Source organism: Calidris pugnax, unplaced genomic scaffold (genome assembly GCF_001431845.1).
Source record: "Calidris pugnax isolate Ruff unplaced genomic scaffold, ASM143184v1 scaffold349, whole genome shotgun sequence".
Classification (NCBI taxonomy): Eukaryota; Metazoa; Chordata; class Aves; order Charadriiformes; family Scolopacidae; genus Calidris; species Calidris pugnax.
Genome location: NW_015091088.1, coordinates 1,175,007 through 1,191,234, shown reverse-complemented (window position 1 = coordinate 1,191,234; position 16,228 = coordinate 1,175,007). Strand labels below are relative to the sequence as shown.

General features: G+C 39.8%; 1 protein-coding gene across 5 annotated transcripts in view; it reads left to right on the top strand.

Annotated features, from left to right (window-relative positions):
- Positions 1-16,228, top strand: part of N4BP2 (NEDD4 binding protein 2) — a 57,589-nt gene that overhangs the window by 18,174 nt on the left and 23,187 nt on the right. For all 5 annotated transcript variants that reach the window (XM_014957773.1, XM_014957774.1, XM_014957775.1 and 2 more), the window contains 5 exons: positions 6,521-6,635; positions 6,934-7,106; positions 11,786-12,125; positions 13,978-15,208; positions 16,041-16,165. In XM_014957773.1, the coding sequence (XP_014813259.1) occupies positions 11,909-12,125; positions 13,978-15,208; positions 16,041-16,165 (1,573 nt within the window). In that variant the 5' untranslated portion in view covers positions 6,521-6,635; positions 6,934-7,106; positions 11,786-11,908. The remainder of the gene's footprint in view (positions 1-6,520; positions 6,636-6,933; positions 7,107-11,785; positions 12,126-13,977; positions 15,209-16,040; positions 16,166-16,228) is intronic.

Sequence of the window (16,228 nt, the reverse complement as noted above, 5' to 3'; positions counted from 1 at the left end):
GCTCCGCCGCGGGTCGCGAGCCCCCGCTAGCGGCTTACCCTGCGCGGGGAAGGGGCCGGGGGAGCGGAGGGTGAGCCCCGCCGCCGCTGGGGCCTGTCCGCCCCCGGTGCCCTCCTGGGGGCCTCGCGGCTGCAGCGGCCGCTGGGTCGCCGCTTCCCGGCGTGGTGGCGAAGGCTGCGGTGTGAGGTGCCAGCTGCCTGCCGTGCTCCCCCTTCCTCGCCCCTCGGTGTGCGAGGAGGCCTTTCCTCGCAGAAACACCGGCTGCCGCCCCGGGGAGAGCCGCGGTGGCCGTGCCCTGCTCCGCCGGCGGCCGCGGCCTGTGCGGCGGCCCCCGGGCGGTGGAAAGGCTTCGCCCCTTTGTCCCTAGCAAACGGCGTGGGGTGTCCCTGAGCTCTAAAAGCGTCTTCCAAAGAGCAGAGCCTCGCAAGTTAAATTCACCTTGTGCAAAATGAAGCCAAAGGGGTTTTAGTACTTCAAGGGGCCGTTCGGTTTGAACAGTTGAGAACCGCTCAGATGTGTTTATCGGGTGGTTCTTTGTGTCCTTCGTTGCCTAATATTCCCACCTGTTTTGGGCACGGTCTGCAGTTTTTCTGATCAGGTGCCATAAGGTCACTGGGGCTTTGGAGGAGTCTGACTTCAAAGGAGAGGGGGAAAAAAAACCCCAAACGTATTTACTGCTACATTTCTTAACTCTTGTTCTAAATAATTAAGAACAGTTTGACTGTTAAGAGTCACTTAAAATGTTTTTATCGGGCGTCTTGAGAAAGTTTAGTATGCATTGCAAGTCTTTCAGTAGGACCCTGCAGTTGAAAGATGAGAATAATTAACATAGAACTTAAGTGTATTGGATATTTAAGGTAAGGCAAAAGAACAGAGAATATAATCAGGTTGCGCTTCATCCATTTCACCTTCACTGGAGTAAAAGCTATAGATAATGTGTTCTTGGGACGTGATTAGAGAGCCAAAGGTTGAGATATAAACCTGAAGCAAATTACAGAAGGGCAGAAAAAATGAAGTATGGTTCGCGTTTGTTAACATGAGAGTTTTAGCCCTGAATCATCCAGGTACAGTCCCGGTGACCAGGGCAGGGCTCGCTTGTGTCATGTGTTTACAGCACTCTCAAGTTGCAGTACTTTGTGTTCCTACAGACTATGTGAAGAGCTTGCGAAATAAATTTAACAGCATCAAAGCCCATCTTAAAAATATTTTAATTTCTTCTTTATAGCCTTTTTCCTGTTGTGTTTCGGTTTTAAGTCTGGAGTTCCACTTTTTTTTTTGGTGGTCTTTTTTATACTTTTTTAAAAAAAAACCTCTTCTTCTATTGGATTAACATTAATGCATTTCAGCTGGGCAAGGCACTGGTGTAGAGAGAAGCGAGGTTCTTGGTGTTACCAATGTGAAAGTCCAGTAGTACCTGACAGAAATGTTAGCCTAGGCATGGTGTTAGGAAACATCTATGATATACTTACAGCTGTTTCACTTTATGAAGTAGGTGGATTGTTACCTGTGACCTTGTCCATTTTACAGGACAGAATTAATGTTGTCTTGAAGTAGTGTATAAATACGTTGTAATAGGGACTTTGTGGGGAGTTCTGAGGTGTTGCATGGTGTCTTGTCTTTTACTTCTGCCTGTCTACTGGTCTGTAGTCTATGCTAAATGGCTGACATCATCAGTATAGTTATTATTTTGAATATAGAGTTCTGCATGCGAATTTAGCTCTGAAGTTCCTGAATTACTAATTATTGAGTTTGAGGAAGTTGCTGCCTTTGTTTTTCTTACAGAGGCTCTGCTACTATAAAAATGTCAGTAGGGCAGTAATTAGCTGTCAATTACACTGCCTTTCAAAATTATGTGAGGCTGTACATTGATATTTTCTTCTGAGTCCTGCGTGGTTATGGAAAAGGTTAAAGTTTTCCAAAGGTTAAAGTTTTCCAGCTGTTTCTTCTCATGACTCTACTGGGGATTTTTCATCTCCCGGTGAGTTGGTTTTTGTAACTGATCTGTGTTCCATCTCAAAAATTGCCTGTGATAACTTGAACCACCATTAAAACGGACCTGGCTGATGTTTTTTCCGGTCACATAAGGTGAACTCGTGTGAACTACTTTGTGAAGGTAAATGGCAGGTTTAAGTCTCTATCAAGTAAGTAATGATAGTCATTGGAGTCTGTAAGTTTTTTGTTGATGTACAAATCAAGGTGAGATCATCTATCTGTGGTTTACAGTAAGCTGAAAATAGTTTTTATCTTTTTAATAGCTATGTAATGGCTGTGTGTGTGCTATGTTCAACTGGCCTAGTGGCTTCAGCAATGGAAGGGCATTTGAGCATATGAAGTAGATATAATTGCCCTGATAGGTCTGTGTAATGTAGTTTCCAGCCTAGGACCTGATACATGATTTTTATATTTTTTTTTTTTTCCCCCAGAAAATGTTTAGGATGTCTGTATGAATAACCTATTCTCATTCCTGTATTGCTTTCTTTATGTGATTTGGTTTCTTGCTTTTTTTTTAAAGATGTAATTGTATGATGCAACTTGAAGTGAGTTGGACTAAGTGATGTTCCTGTTTGGGAAATTCTGGAGTGGTTCTCATGTTGCTGTTGTATGTGGACCACCAGCAAAGTTCACAAACTGCTTTATGTCTCTTCCCAACCTGACTCCTCAGCTTCCTGAGGTGGCCGCTATTGTTCTGAGGTCACTGCGTAATAGATAACACCTTGGTGAAAAATCTGGTTTGTGGTCCAGCTCACCTTGTGCTCAGATGCTCTGGCATGATCTTCTGGCGTGATCTGGCGTGATCTTCTCATCGGTCTCCTGTTCTTGCAAGTGCTTTCTGCAAACCTGAACACGTCGTCTTTTTGTTTCTGTATTTGAGCCCATGCTGAAGTTCAAAAGCTTCTTGTGCTTTCTTGTCCCAACAAACCTTCATTCAGAGTCTCAGAACTGAAAACTGTGTGAGGCAGTTAGGAGGGAAGTGGCAGCTGGGGATCACCAGGGTGCAGCACTGTATGCGTCATGGGCTTGAAGGTCTTCAGCAGACCTTAAGGTAGGAAGAGATTATACTGCAGAAAGTTGGCCAGACAGTGTTGCCTTTGAGTCATTTTGTGTATCGCACAGAGGGGAAAGCTGTGGAGCTGAGAAGCCTTTGTATGGGGAAGCAGCAGAACCAAGACCTGGTCACATTGCAGAAGCCCTGTTAGGTGTCTACACAGGTCTGAAGATTCATGCTCTGGGTCTGAGTCTTTAACAGCCACTTCCCTTTGATCCCAGCCTTGTTAGAGTTGCAGCATCATCTATAAGAAGGAAGTAAATCTGTCTTCATTTGCATCAGCAGCTAAAAGACGCCAAGATTTGGGGAAGCAGCATTTGCATTTATTGCCAGCCCTGACTGCTGCTGGTGCAGAAAACTCTAAATAAGTATACATTTGATTTTCCACTTTTCCTTCCTCCATAATGCCACCTGCATGTGCATGCCCATAATAATAAACGTCACCTGTGATCTTCAGTAATACTCCTCTTTTGCAGTATCTTCTCATCTTGATGGAACCAGTCTTCACCCCCCGCTACTCGCCCCTCTGCTGCCCTTTTGCTGGCTTTCCAAGCACTAAAATAAGTGCTCTTCCTCTGGCCAGGTCTCAGTCACAGAAAAAAAACAACCCACAAATCCTTAAGAAACAGTAATATAGCAGAATATAGCAGCATTAAAATTAACCTCATTAGGGGAATTTTGCTCAGCTTTATAGTGTTATATTTTTCCTTTTTTTTTTTTATCAGCCTCCAATACTTTATGCATTAGACTGTATCATAGCTTCTTAACTAGATATTTCCAATTTATAAAAAATTACAAGCTATTTCCAGCAACTCAGGGAGGCACCAAGTCTTGAATTACAACGTCCAGGCGCTACTGTCTGTTTGAAGGCTTCTCAGAGACAAGTTCATCTGGAGAGGATGTGAAAGGAAATCCTGTTGTGCTGAGAAACTTATTCTTCAGAGACGTGTTACTTTTATTCACTGCCCTTCAGCCTGACTTTTGGACAGAGTCTCTGGAAACATGGCATGGGCAAGTTTCAGCTCCATCTGGCAGGAGTTCTCTCTTTCCAAATCTCAGTTTCTGCTTTATAATGTAGAGCAGGAATATGATCTTAAGCAGCAGTACTGATTGCGGGTAGGAAACTGCAGAAGCGCCAGCGTAACTGCAAGTCCTGTCTCCTTTGCTGCAGCCTCTTACATTGCTCTGGGAGCTGGGCAAAGCAGCCCGGCTGTGTGGAGTGTGCAGTGGGGACAGCCCAGCTAGTCCAAGAGCTCTGCCTCCTGGAAGATCTCCCTCAAAGCTGAGTTCGGCATGGGTGACCACACTCGTGAGCTGTATGGGAAGCTACCAAAGAAGGCAGGGGAGAAGTTATAAAAGGATTTCATAACTCTTAGCTCTCCTAGGGCTGGAAAGACATTTTGCAGACTCTATTATTTCCTGAAAAAACAAAAATAAAAAATCCCCAAAACCAAGCAACAACCCTTTCCACCTAAACAAGGAAAACAACTGCTTGTTGATATTTTATTTTTATTTTTTTTTTTCCCTCTAGCTTGTCAGGCTGCATATCTGTGTGGTCTATAATCCCAAGGCTCCTTGTTTTTTTTTCCACCTCCCAGGCTTTAACCTTCACCCCACAGCAAGAGGAAGGAGAGTGCAAAAGTAGTCCTTACCAAGCAGACCTGGTGCTGGAGAATGTGCTTACTGGTGGCTCTCTTCCTCCTCCCTCACTGCTTTACTCATACCTGTCTGGGAGAGAGCACCTTTCTGTGAGCTTGTGCTCACCTGTATGGAGGACCTCTAGCATGAGCAGCTTTCTGGCTTAAAAGGGAACCGCGTGATGTGGAGTTCGATGGCTTCTGTCACTAGTCATACACCAGCTGACTGTCACTGCAGGTTGACTTCTCCTCATGACACAGCATGTGGAGACCAGCCTTTGAGTCCTTCCTAGCGAACAGGGCTCTGTGCATCCTTAAAGTTGTATTTACTTCCAAAGCTGCTTTGGATGAGGTTGGGGCTGGTTTTGTACCCTTGAACTGTGTACTTGATGGACAAAGATTTTGTTTTGTACTCAAAGCAAGATTTATTTTCTGCTGCTGCCTCAAACGAATCTGCCTCTGGTCCAGGCCATGCATAAGGCTTAAAAATCACAGAAGTGGAAAAAAACGCTCTAGCAGAGCAGATTGCATACAGCAAGTGTATTGAGCTGTATGTATCAGTGTCTTGCACTTTGAGAGAATTTGATGTGAGAAAGAGGACCTTAGTTAAAACTGTTGAAATAGCCAAAGCCCTTGGAACAACCAGTAGTAATAACACTGAGTGGGAGAAGAAAAAGAGCAGGAGAGATGCTTGAAGTGTTTTTAAAAATGCTTAGTCTCTAGCTGGGTATAGATTTTCACATTAAATAACAAAGTGTTTAGGTGGCCTGTTCTGTTGCTGACTACTGGCAGAAATGGAAGAACACAAAAGGTTCTCAAACTGTCTCCTTTGCTATTCTTACGCTTATTGAGAAAAATCTGCTGGAAGGCATTTCCTTTTATTACTTCTCTTTTTTACCTTGTGTTTTCTAGAGAGGGGACTCAAACATTTTTCAGAAAGCTTGTGTAAATACAGCTAGAAAGTAGAATGATTGGGTCTGTTTGATTTAATCGGATGCTTTTTTCTCTATCTATTTTCTCTATTTCTGTTTAAATATTTGTTTTGCTCCATTTATGAGACTTCAAAGTGCAAGTGAAAAAATGTGGAAATAACTTTTGTGTTTTCATGACTGTGTTTTGTAGAGTCTGATTCAGAAAGCAGAAATCTGAGTAGTGGAAATAACGTAGCGTTACAGTGTTAGCAGGTACACTGCAGCCTTTTCATTCTTTCTATGCTGAATTTTTATTCAGAGAGGAAATATTCTGTAAAATTAAGCCTTTCCTGGTGTGTTTTTTGTGAAACCCCATGTTTGAAAGTGGGGTGAATAGCGTTCTCTGTCTGCAGCCTGTCCTTTACTTCATAAATTTGGATCCTCATTGTCAGTTCTTGCTTATGAGAAGTGCTGTGTATGTTTTGATGACAATTCTTAATGCTTTGGAGCATGAGGTTGGATGTGTAGCAGGAGATGAGGTTCTCCATCTCTTGTGAAGACTGTTAAAAGGTAGTTGAGTCCTCAACCTGCCGTGCTAGAAGTGCGACAGAGTATTTGTTCCAAATTCTTTACCTGATTTAGGTGTGTCTGCTCATAGGTGTTTGGTTTGTTGCTTTTTATTTTTTAAAACTGATTTTAATTTGATTGAAAGCATAAGGTTGTTGTCAGGAAAGGGAGCTCTAGGCTGATTAGGCTGATATGTACACTGGAATTAAGTCAGGCTTTGACTACATATAAGATCTTTGGTGTGTACATGCTGTAATTAGGAGTTTGCAGCCTCTTGGAGCAGAAGTGCAGTTTTTTAGCATTGGTAGGGCACAGTTGGTGGTGTATCTGTAAGTAACATTCTGATTTTGATGTTCCAGGTTTTCTTTGCCTAATTCCCCACATGATGGAACAGATCTCTTCTTGACAGGCATGGATATGTAAACCTTTTCAAGATGCTTAAGACCTGTGGTGAAGAACCAAGTGGAATGACAAGTGAGGAAACTTACTTTTATTCCTAACATACTCTGCTGCCGTTTGTTATTTCTTTACCTGATGTAAGTCAGCTTTTTCAGATGAGAAATCAGTAGCTGAAATCAAGTAGGTATCCTTAGCAAAACTTACATTTGAGCTCAACTTGGCATGTTGGGTACTTTGTCAGTAAAGTGTTAATTGTTTTTAGTAGATTAAGCACAGCTATGTGTATTGCTCAGTGTTAAAACTCTGCTTAAAGTTGTATGATCTGTGATCAAAATATCAATTTTAATTTGTGTTCTAATCATTCCTTTGCCAGAAGGGAGCATCCACATCTGCTGACGTCTAATTTCTATGTTTGAAAGTATGGTTTCCTGACAGAAGAGTACATTATATTTTTTAACAGCAGATTTTTATTAAATGTGCCATCAGTGGTGGTTTTGGAAAGATGAGAAGGGACCTACTGCGGGGCAACTCAGTAAAGCTAAAAATGTAAGTTCTATGCCATTATGACTTTACCTGAATTACAAATGTAGATTATTTCAGTCTCCAGCAAATCAATATATATACATGTGTGTGTTTTTTAAAAGCCAAAAGATTCAAATGAACATTACATGATAAATATTTTATGTAGTTTGAAATTAAGAAATTCTTTAAAAAAACCCAAAACCAAAAGCAAACCAAAACTAAAAAAAACCAAACACCACCCCCAAAACCAAACTCTTATATGGGAGCTTATATGACTTGTGCCTTTTAGCTTAATTTTAGAAAATGCATCTGTAGGCTGTTAATTTTTTTTTTTAATTTCTTCAAAGTTCTAGAAGAATTATTCACTGTAAGTATGCAGATTCCACAGTACTGGTTAGCAATGTGATGGCTTGTGTATGACAAGACCATGTTAGCACTACTTCCTAACATAAATGAGATCTTAGATCTTTTAAAAATAGCAAATTTGGTTTTGGAGGGTCTTGGGGATTTCCCTCTCACACCCCTCTCCAATTTTCTATTTGGATAGTTTAAATGTTTCAAATTCTTTATATTATGTGTCATAAGAAAGAGTACAGTTTCATCTTTTTTCTAAGGATAAGTTACAATTAAGTTAAAGTTAGAATTTACTTTACCTGTGGTGGATTCTGGAGGGGTTTTCTTCTTTCTACATTTTTCCTCCTTAGTGTGAGGAGTCTGACTAGGGTGACTATTACGCACGTGCTCTTTTGGATTAATTTATTCTATGGGCAGTTGTATTAATGAAAATAAAATGGAACATATCGGAACATGTGTCTGCAAGAGAATTCCTTTGCAGTAAGTACAGTGATTTAAACTGACTTCATGCTGTATGGAAGATTTTTTTAATATATTTTCTTAAGGCTGCAATGCTTCATCAATTAGTTTATCAGTTTTGGTATGAGAGTGCAAAAAATGGAGAGGGGGTGAAAAAAATCTTACATATTTTTCATCTTCTGTATAACCGACAGACACTTTGTATTTGTTGGAAACATTGGTCATCTTTTGTTCTTTCCCCTTGGAGAATTTTAAACACATTCTTAGAACTTGGTTATGAAATGATTACTTTTCCTTTCTCTGGAGAGGAAAGTTGAATGTTGTTAATAAGATGCTGGGACTAAGACTTGAGATCTTGGTCCATGCTCTTCTTGTGCCAGGTTGGCCACTTCTCTACACTTCGTTGTTCTGTCTGTCAAACAGAAAAGAAAAATGTGTTGGGCTGATTATGTTGGTACCTGCCTGTTTCTGTAGTGCCTGGTCTGCCTGTTGTGGATGCTGATCACTGGCTCTGTGTGTCTGTGCCTACAGAATGTCTGTGATGCATCCATCCAGCTCCTTAGGGGTAGCAGTACTGCCTGAGGTTCATAATCTACCACCAGAAATAAACTCTGGCCAGCTAGAAAGATGAAGATGTTAAAGTCTACTTTTTCTCCTATAGGTTGGTAGGGTTTGAAAATGATCTTATCTTGTAGAGAATGCAGGTGTCTTAATATCTCTTTTATTTGTAAGATTGCTTAATTTGGAAGGTAATTCTCTCATGGGCAGATATTTGTACGTATGCTTGTTTGGGAGGAAATCCTTAATGTCAGGAGATGTGTATTTCTAAAGAACTATGATTGAGGAGGTGCTCGTGGTTTTTGTTTTGCCTTGTTTTTAAAGGTGAAGTTGAGACTGTCACAGGAGTATTGTTTTTTATCAGTGCTGAAATGAAACAGCTGTTTGTTTTAATTGGATGTGTGTCGAACGGCGTACCCAGAACTGAGTAGTGAATATCTGAGTGTATTGCAGCCTCTGGCTAATTGTCTAGAATTCCCTTTCAGTGTGTTCAGCACAGCCCTGCTCTTCTAAATCATTATGTTACAACTACTCCATTTTCATCTGGGGAGGAGGGGGGGACAACACGCTCCTCACCCACAGAAAACTGCAGACTGATTATTATATTATTATGTTATCCAGAACCAATAAATAAAGCTGACCTGCAAGTCTGGCTATTGGGTTATTGAAAATTATTTCCACTTTTGTACTAAACTAATTTTCAAAAAGAGAAACTTGAATATATGAAGAGGAAAGTCCCTAGATAAAATCTTCTGTAAAGTTCAGGGCACGCTCTTAAAAGCAAGTGAAAATTGTTCCTTTCAGTTGAGCGTGTTAGTGTTATCTCTTATGTAATAGAGTAGATTGTGCTTTGTATGTGCGCAGGCATCTATTTTTATTTGCTTTTATTGTGCTTGGTAATATCAACAGAAGATAGTGCCCAGGACTCTGTCCAGGAATTTCATTGTAAATATTATGATAAACAAAGGAGATTCTGTCAAAATATCTGTCTGTGATACTGGCCATGGTAAATACCTTATTTTAAATGAAATCCTGATCTTTTTGTCAGGTTTAACAATTCCTACAACTTTACTAAGACTTTAGGCAGAGAGATGGGACAAAAATGTGGATTTGTGCATTGCCTTAGCATGTGTGGGTGTAGTGGGAGTTACCCAGAGTTTGACCTGTGTGTAAATTCTGAGGTGACAGATGACTTTTTCCCTTCTGCCTTCTTTTCCCTTCTGTGATTAATTGCGATAAACAGTCCAGTCCTCAAAAATCCTGAAGCAATGCAGTGTAAATTTGCTAATTGAGATTCATACAGACTGAAGTGTGTGGCTTCATTAGATCATTAGAGTAAGACATCCTAATCCATAGTGGGATACACAGCCTAATGCAGGAAATGCATTGGAAAGGGAACATCCTATAGAGAAGTAAGGCAATTGGTTGTTAAAAGTCCTAGCTACAGAGCATGTTTTTCAGCAGCAGGTCCTTACAGGGTTGATCATTGTTATAGAGTCAGATTAAAACACTGACAACACTTGAAGTCTTCTGCTTAAAGTCTCTTGGTGTTCCGTAGAGTCAAGGTGCGTGAATACCTTCCTCCCTTGCAGGATCTTTTCTTTGTCACTGAACCTGTTTTAGTGAAGAGCAATCACATTTTTTAGCACTGACACATTGGGTGAAGTTAGGTCTCAACCTGTTTTACTGGCTGGAGGATGAATGAATTAGAAATAAATGTTTGAGAAACATGACTTGCTATAACTACTCTTTTTTATTAATTGTCTTGCTTGAATAAGTTTTTGTGACAGTAAGAATGGTGTAAAGATGGCCTCAGAGAGGTGAATTGAAAAAAAAATGTAGTGAAAAAAACAGCTGCAATTGTCCCAGCTCAGTCTGGCCAACCAGTATCTTCTACTGCCATCTCCTTTGTTTTAAGTCCAACTCTTCCTTTTCCTGTGTATTGTTTTCTTTGTTGAGCATTTCAGAATTCCTTGATCTCTTAATTGTTTCAGACATCTGTCTTGTTTGTCTAAGGCCCATATACATATGGTAGAAAGGTGGAAACTTCTGGGATCCTGTAGTTTGTTTTTTTTTTTCCCTGTAACTTGGGAACATAACAGTCTACCCTCTTCTAGATGATACTTCTCTTGGTTGCTGGAAGTGATTGCCAAAGAATAATGGAGAAGAGCTGTCTGAATCTGGCACTGTTCTGACATCATCATTTGTATGCCAGTGATCCAGGGAGGAAAGGACTAAGTGTCTACTTGAAAGTGCTGCCATTGATTTATCTGCACACATTGAATTGATCATCACTGGCAAAATAATCTTTATATAGAAACAGGTATTTTATGGCCTACTCGGTAACTGTTGTCATTAAATAGTGACTCTGCTGTAATTAAATTAAGATTCTCAGTCTTACCAAGGTTTCCTAAATAATTATTTGTAAAAATTATGAATTAGTTGGTGTTATTTGATACAAAGAAAAAAGTGAGATCACTCTGTGCTTTACTTCAATTAATAATCGCTTTCCTTTTCTATACAAGATTAATGCAGCAATTGCAGTTACTATAGATGCCATAATGTTTTAACTAGGTATATTCAAAAGCTTCATGGCAGAAGTGGTGGTGGTGGGGTGGACAGAAGCCTCTTCTTACTTTATGGCTTATAAAGCTGTAAAATGTTTTTAACGATTAAAAAAACCACACACAGGCAGAGGTTGGAAGGCACTTCAGGATGTCATCTGGTTTGACCCACCTGCTCAAGTTGAAGTCACCTGAAGCAGGTTGCTCAGGGCCATGTTCAGCCAAGTTTTGAGAATCTGCAAGGTTGGAGACTCCACAGTTTCTCTGGGCAACCTGTGCTAGTGCTTGAACATTGAGGAATCCCAGGTGTTTACTTGTAAAAAAAAAAAAAAAAAAAAAAAAAAATCAAGGGCTGGGGGGGAGGAGGTCATGAAGAACTTCTGGAAGATTTGGAGATGTCTCTTATGTTTTCCAGTACTTTTGTGAGAGGAGCAAAGTTTGTGAATTTTAGTAGAATGTTTAGTAGGTGTTGGCAGAGGAATATTTGTGAACTGTCTGCCTTGCTTGGCTTCCTTTACTCTTCTGGATTTTTCTTCTAAGCTCCATTTTTATTTGTTCTCTCTTCCAGATGCAGATTCAGTATCTAGTTAGTTGGAAAATAAGTCTGCTATTTAGCTGTCAGTCATTTGAAAAGAAGAAAGGCAGCCTTCTTGAAAATGCTTTCCTGGATGCTGATGTGTGTGTTTGATCTTTTAGCTATCTAAATAGGAGACATGGAAATGTGACTGTGTATTTTATTAAAATTTCTCTGTTCTCTTTTTTTTCCAGGTCTGCTATTTCTGTTATGCATATCCCAGTTACAAGAGATTTTTGGTGATTTCTGAGCTTGGTGGTGTCAGCCTCATGTGAAGAAGCTAAAACGAAAAGCAAGTGGATTTTTTAGAAAATAAAATGCCGCGGAGAAGGAAAACTGGTGGGAGCCCTTCACGGAAGAATGGCAATTCTGACAGAACTGCTTTTGGTGTGTTCCAAGGGGACCCAGGCCGCTCAGTGTCACTAGCAGTGCAGAGTGTCAATAAGGAAGAGCTCTTCAACGGCATGTCAGAGATGTTTTCTGACCTAGATCCTAGTGTGGTTTATATGGTTCTGTCTGAATGTGATTTTAAAGGTAAATAATGTACAGTTGGCATTACAGTTTTGTTCCATACGCACGCGGCTCTTAACTAGCACGACTACAGAAAAGCTGGTGTGGGTGTTGCAAGCATATTTGTGAGTTTAGTTTTTAATGAGTAGGTGAGTCATAATATTTTGAAATTTTGTAGCTCTTTCCGTGCAAGATTCTTGAAGTTTGACAATGTTTCTGTGAGGCTGGTAATTTGCAGTAGCAGTGTGCTCCATAAATGGAGGTACAGTTTAAGTGGCTTGTTCTGTGACACAGAGCAGGCTTTGGTAGAGTTGTGAGGAGAATCTGCTTTTCCCAATTAGTTTCTGTGCCATATCTGCTAGATGCATAAACTGTTTCTGCAGGAGGGGTATTTTGATGTTGTAAATCACAATTTTTTTATGACAATGATACACAGTATGTGGTCCTGGCAGCGTTTGCTTTACTTTAAATACTTGAATTGGGATTTTGTTTTACTTTCTCTTTTGCACTGTCATCTTGTCATCTCCACTGATGATTAGTTTTTGTGGGGTAAATTCTGTTTGTCATGTTGAATTCTTTGCAGCCGTGCTTGGACTGTTTCTCCACCTGTGTTCTGCCAAGCTACATACCCACCTCTCCTGGCAGACTATTTTCATGTCTGTGCCCAGTCGTTCCTATGCTTTTGTGGCTTTGAAATTCTTCTACATACAACTTCATTCACTTATAATAAAAGTAATGGGTGAGGTGGTGGATAGCAACATCTGAGGAGGTATTTAGCAGGATAATGTCCTATATGGAGCATTTTAATCAGTCTGTATTCATATGATCAGATGTGATTAGCTGAGATTTTTCTAAGAGTATTTGCATAGAAGGCAGAGTTTGGCATATTTTTATACAAGTGAAAGCTAGATACCATTGAAGGGACTGCTGTTATTCCTGTTTTTACCTTACTGAAATTGTATGGAGTTTATAACGCTCATGTTTTTTGCTATGATTGTTCCTCCTTTTAAAATTGAAATTGATCAAATTACTGATTCATGCTTTGAAGTCTTAATAAGATTTACCTTTATCAGAATAACACACTTATCAGCAAACTTATTGGAGACTTCAGTAAATATGTTCATTATTGCATTGTACTATTAACAATAGTTTAAAAATTGAAAGATTAGCATCTTTTCATGTGAGTAATAAGTTGCTCTCAAATAGTAGAGAAGATGGAGGGACAAGGAAGATTTTATTTAACGTGTGTGCAGAAAGAATTGCACTTCAATGGACTTAGACTTGTTGCTGCACTGTTTTTCAGGAAACAAAAGCTTAGCTTTAGGGCTCAGATGATACTTATGTCAGGTTTTCATTTTGTTCGTGTTGATCGCAGCCAACTTCTACTCCATTTAGTGGCTTTACAAAGAATTAATTAACTGTTTTTTTCAGACTATATTAGGTATGACATTTTCATTTGGGCCTAGGCATAACGTATTTTGTATACTTATATCTCTTTAGTCCTCAGTAGTGTTTTTCAGTTCATTTTACACTATTTCGCCTATATGAGATAGGTTAGAAATGAGTATCCATTTAAATACCCAGTTCTGATTTTTTCCCAGTTAAAATTAATAATTTTTATATAATATTTCCTTAGTAATTTTTATGCTTATTAGGTTGTTATTTTACAATATGCCTGTATTGAGTTCTGCCTTTACCTCTAATGAGAAAAAGATCAAGGCAGTTCCAGAAGGTGTGTTAAAAGATGAATTGGTGAACTGTCTTTTGGTTGTCTCTTTAGTTGTGAGAAATACTCCTTCAAGTAAACAAATTGCATTCATATCTGCTTGTGTTTGTTCAGCTGACCGTGTTTTATTCTCTTTACCTATTTCAACAGTAGAAAACGCTATGGATTATCTGCTAGAGCTGTCCACCCATGCCAAAGGAGTAGCATCATCAAAAACTATGGGTTTTGATTCAGTAGCATCATCGCCAGCCCTTGTTAATCAGCAAAGATCTGTTGTAAATGAAAGAATGGGGGAAAGTACTGCAGAACAAAGTAATTCTGAAGAAGAAAAAGAAAAGGTGCTATCACCTGATATGCAGCTGACTGAAGAACTGGATTCCTTAATAGAAAATGCCGTTCAGAGATACAGCTCGAGTGATGAATTGCCTAATTCTGCAAATGACCAAATAGTATATGAGCACTCTGTGGAACACGATGGCTTTAATGAATTTCCTGAGTGGGAAAAATCTGATTCAGCTTGTGATGTCCTACTTTTTCCACAGCAAACAGGGACGAATAATGAGCTTTTAGAAAACTTTTGCTGTCCTCAGCCACCAGTGAGTCAGCTGAGCATCCAGAGAAGCTCACCAGCTGCACCAGACACTGTTGCACAGATATTGGAAGATTCTGATTTGTCAGAAATACATGTTTCGTGTGATGTAGCTTCAGAAGTCTGTAAACAATCGAATGGAGAAGTATCATGTGGAAATTCTGAACAGACACAAGATACTGTTTTGGATCAAAAAATTCTGACTTCTGCTTCTGGCGAATCCTCCCAAAGCCCTCTGGAACTTGGAGTAGCTGTCACTGGAAATCCTAATTCAGGGTACCTGGAACAGCATGAAGAGGTAGTGACTGTCTTTAACAGCCAGCAAAGCACTTGTCTTCCAGAGGCATATGTCTCTCTTGAAACATCCAGTTTCAAAACACCAGAACCTGCAGATTTTCAGCAAACTCAGCAGGGTTGCAACTTAAATTGTTCTACACCGTCCTGTCAACCTCAACAACATTGGAATCTTATGGCTCCCACGTTTTATCCATCCAGTGGAAGTCACAGCTTTGTAACTCCTGTGGCTGTCAGTCCAGGGCAGTGGAGACCTGTTTCAGACTATAAGAGTTTGGAAAAAGGACTTTTTTTTTCCTCTCCAGTGGTTTCAAATGCCTGGGATAGCAACCCTTCTCTGAAGGTATGGGGAAATCAAGATAGAAACTCAAAATTGAACCTCTCGCAAGCACAGCAGCCACCTGTTTGTCACATGATGAGAAAAAAGATGCACCTTATAGGTCAAGTACTTGTTCTTCTCAGAGGTGTTCCAGGATCAGGAAAATCATATTTGGCAAGGTAGAACTTCTATATTGTGAGCTTCTAAAAGAAACTGCTTAATTTTGTACAGGATTCAGTGCAGGCAGAGATAATTTTCTGACATTTGTAAATAGTTATGCTTATACCCTAATTGCCAGCTACATGGTACATGCAGCAAGATGAGTAATAATAATTGCAGAGAGTTGAGTTGCTTGCAGCTCCTTGACCTCTAGTAGGAATTGAAATAGGAAGGATTAGCTTTAACTTCTGTCACTGGCCAAAGGATCTTATGTCAGCAGAGGAACATTGCAGTGGTATTAGGTCTACTGCGTTCTTCAAGTTCATTTTGGGTGTTTACTTCCAATAACATGAATGGAAACAGACTAGCTCTTTATAGGCAGAAATTTCCACTGTTGGAATTATTTTTTGTAAGTAGTACACGTGGAGCTTCTTGGGTTGAATTCTTGATTTCTCTTCTAACTCTCCAAAAGCCTAGATTAAGCTTAGGCTTCTTTAGCTGGCACCTGAAATATTTGACGCAATTCAGACTATGTATGTATTTGTCACACATATTTACATCACTAGATATAGATGGAAAAATACCTCCCTTGTTTTGAAATGAAACTTTTAGGAAACCTGTCAGCTGTTTCCCCTAGATATCCTCAGCCTTTGGAAACAGAAGGAAATTTATAGATCATCTTTGCCTGAACAGTTTTTTTTTTTTTTTTTTTTTCCCCTTACCTATATTCGCTGCTTCCATTCCAAATAATCTTGGTTTTGTGCAAGAAACTAAATACACATATGTATGGCAGTAGATATCAGGGCTGGGGAGGAGAAGGGGAAAAGCTATTTACTTCTTGATCTTCCACAGGGCTTTGCTTGAGGATAACCCAGATGGAATCATTCTTAGTACTGATGATTACTTCTATAAACATGGACAATACCATTATGATCCCGATTGCTTAGGGGAAGCACATGACTGGAACAGGAAACGAGGTGAGAAGTAAATAAGGGATTAATTTGCTTGTTTACAGTTCAACGCTTGTGTGTCTTTTTTAA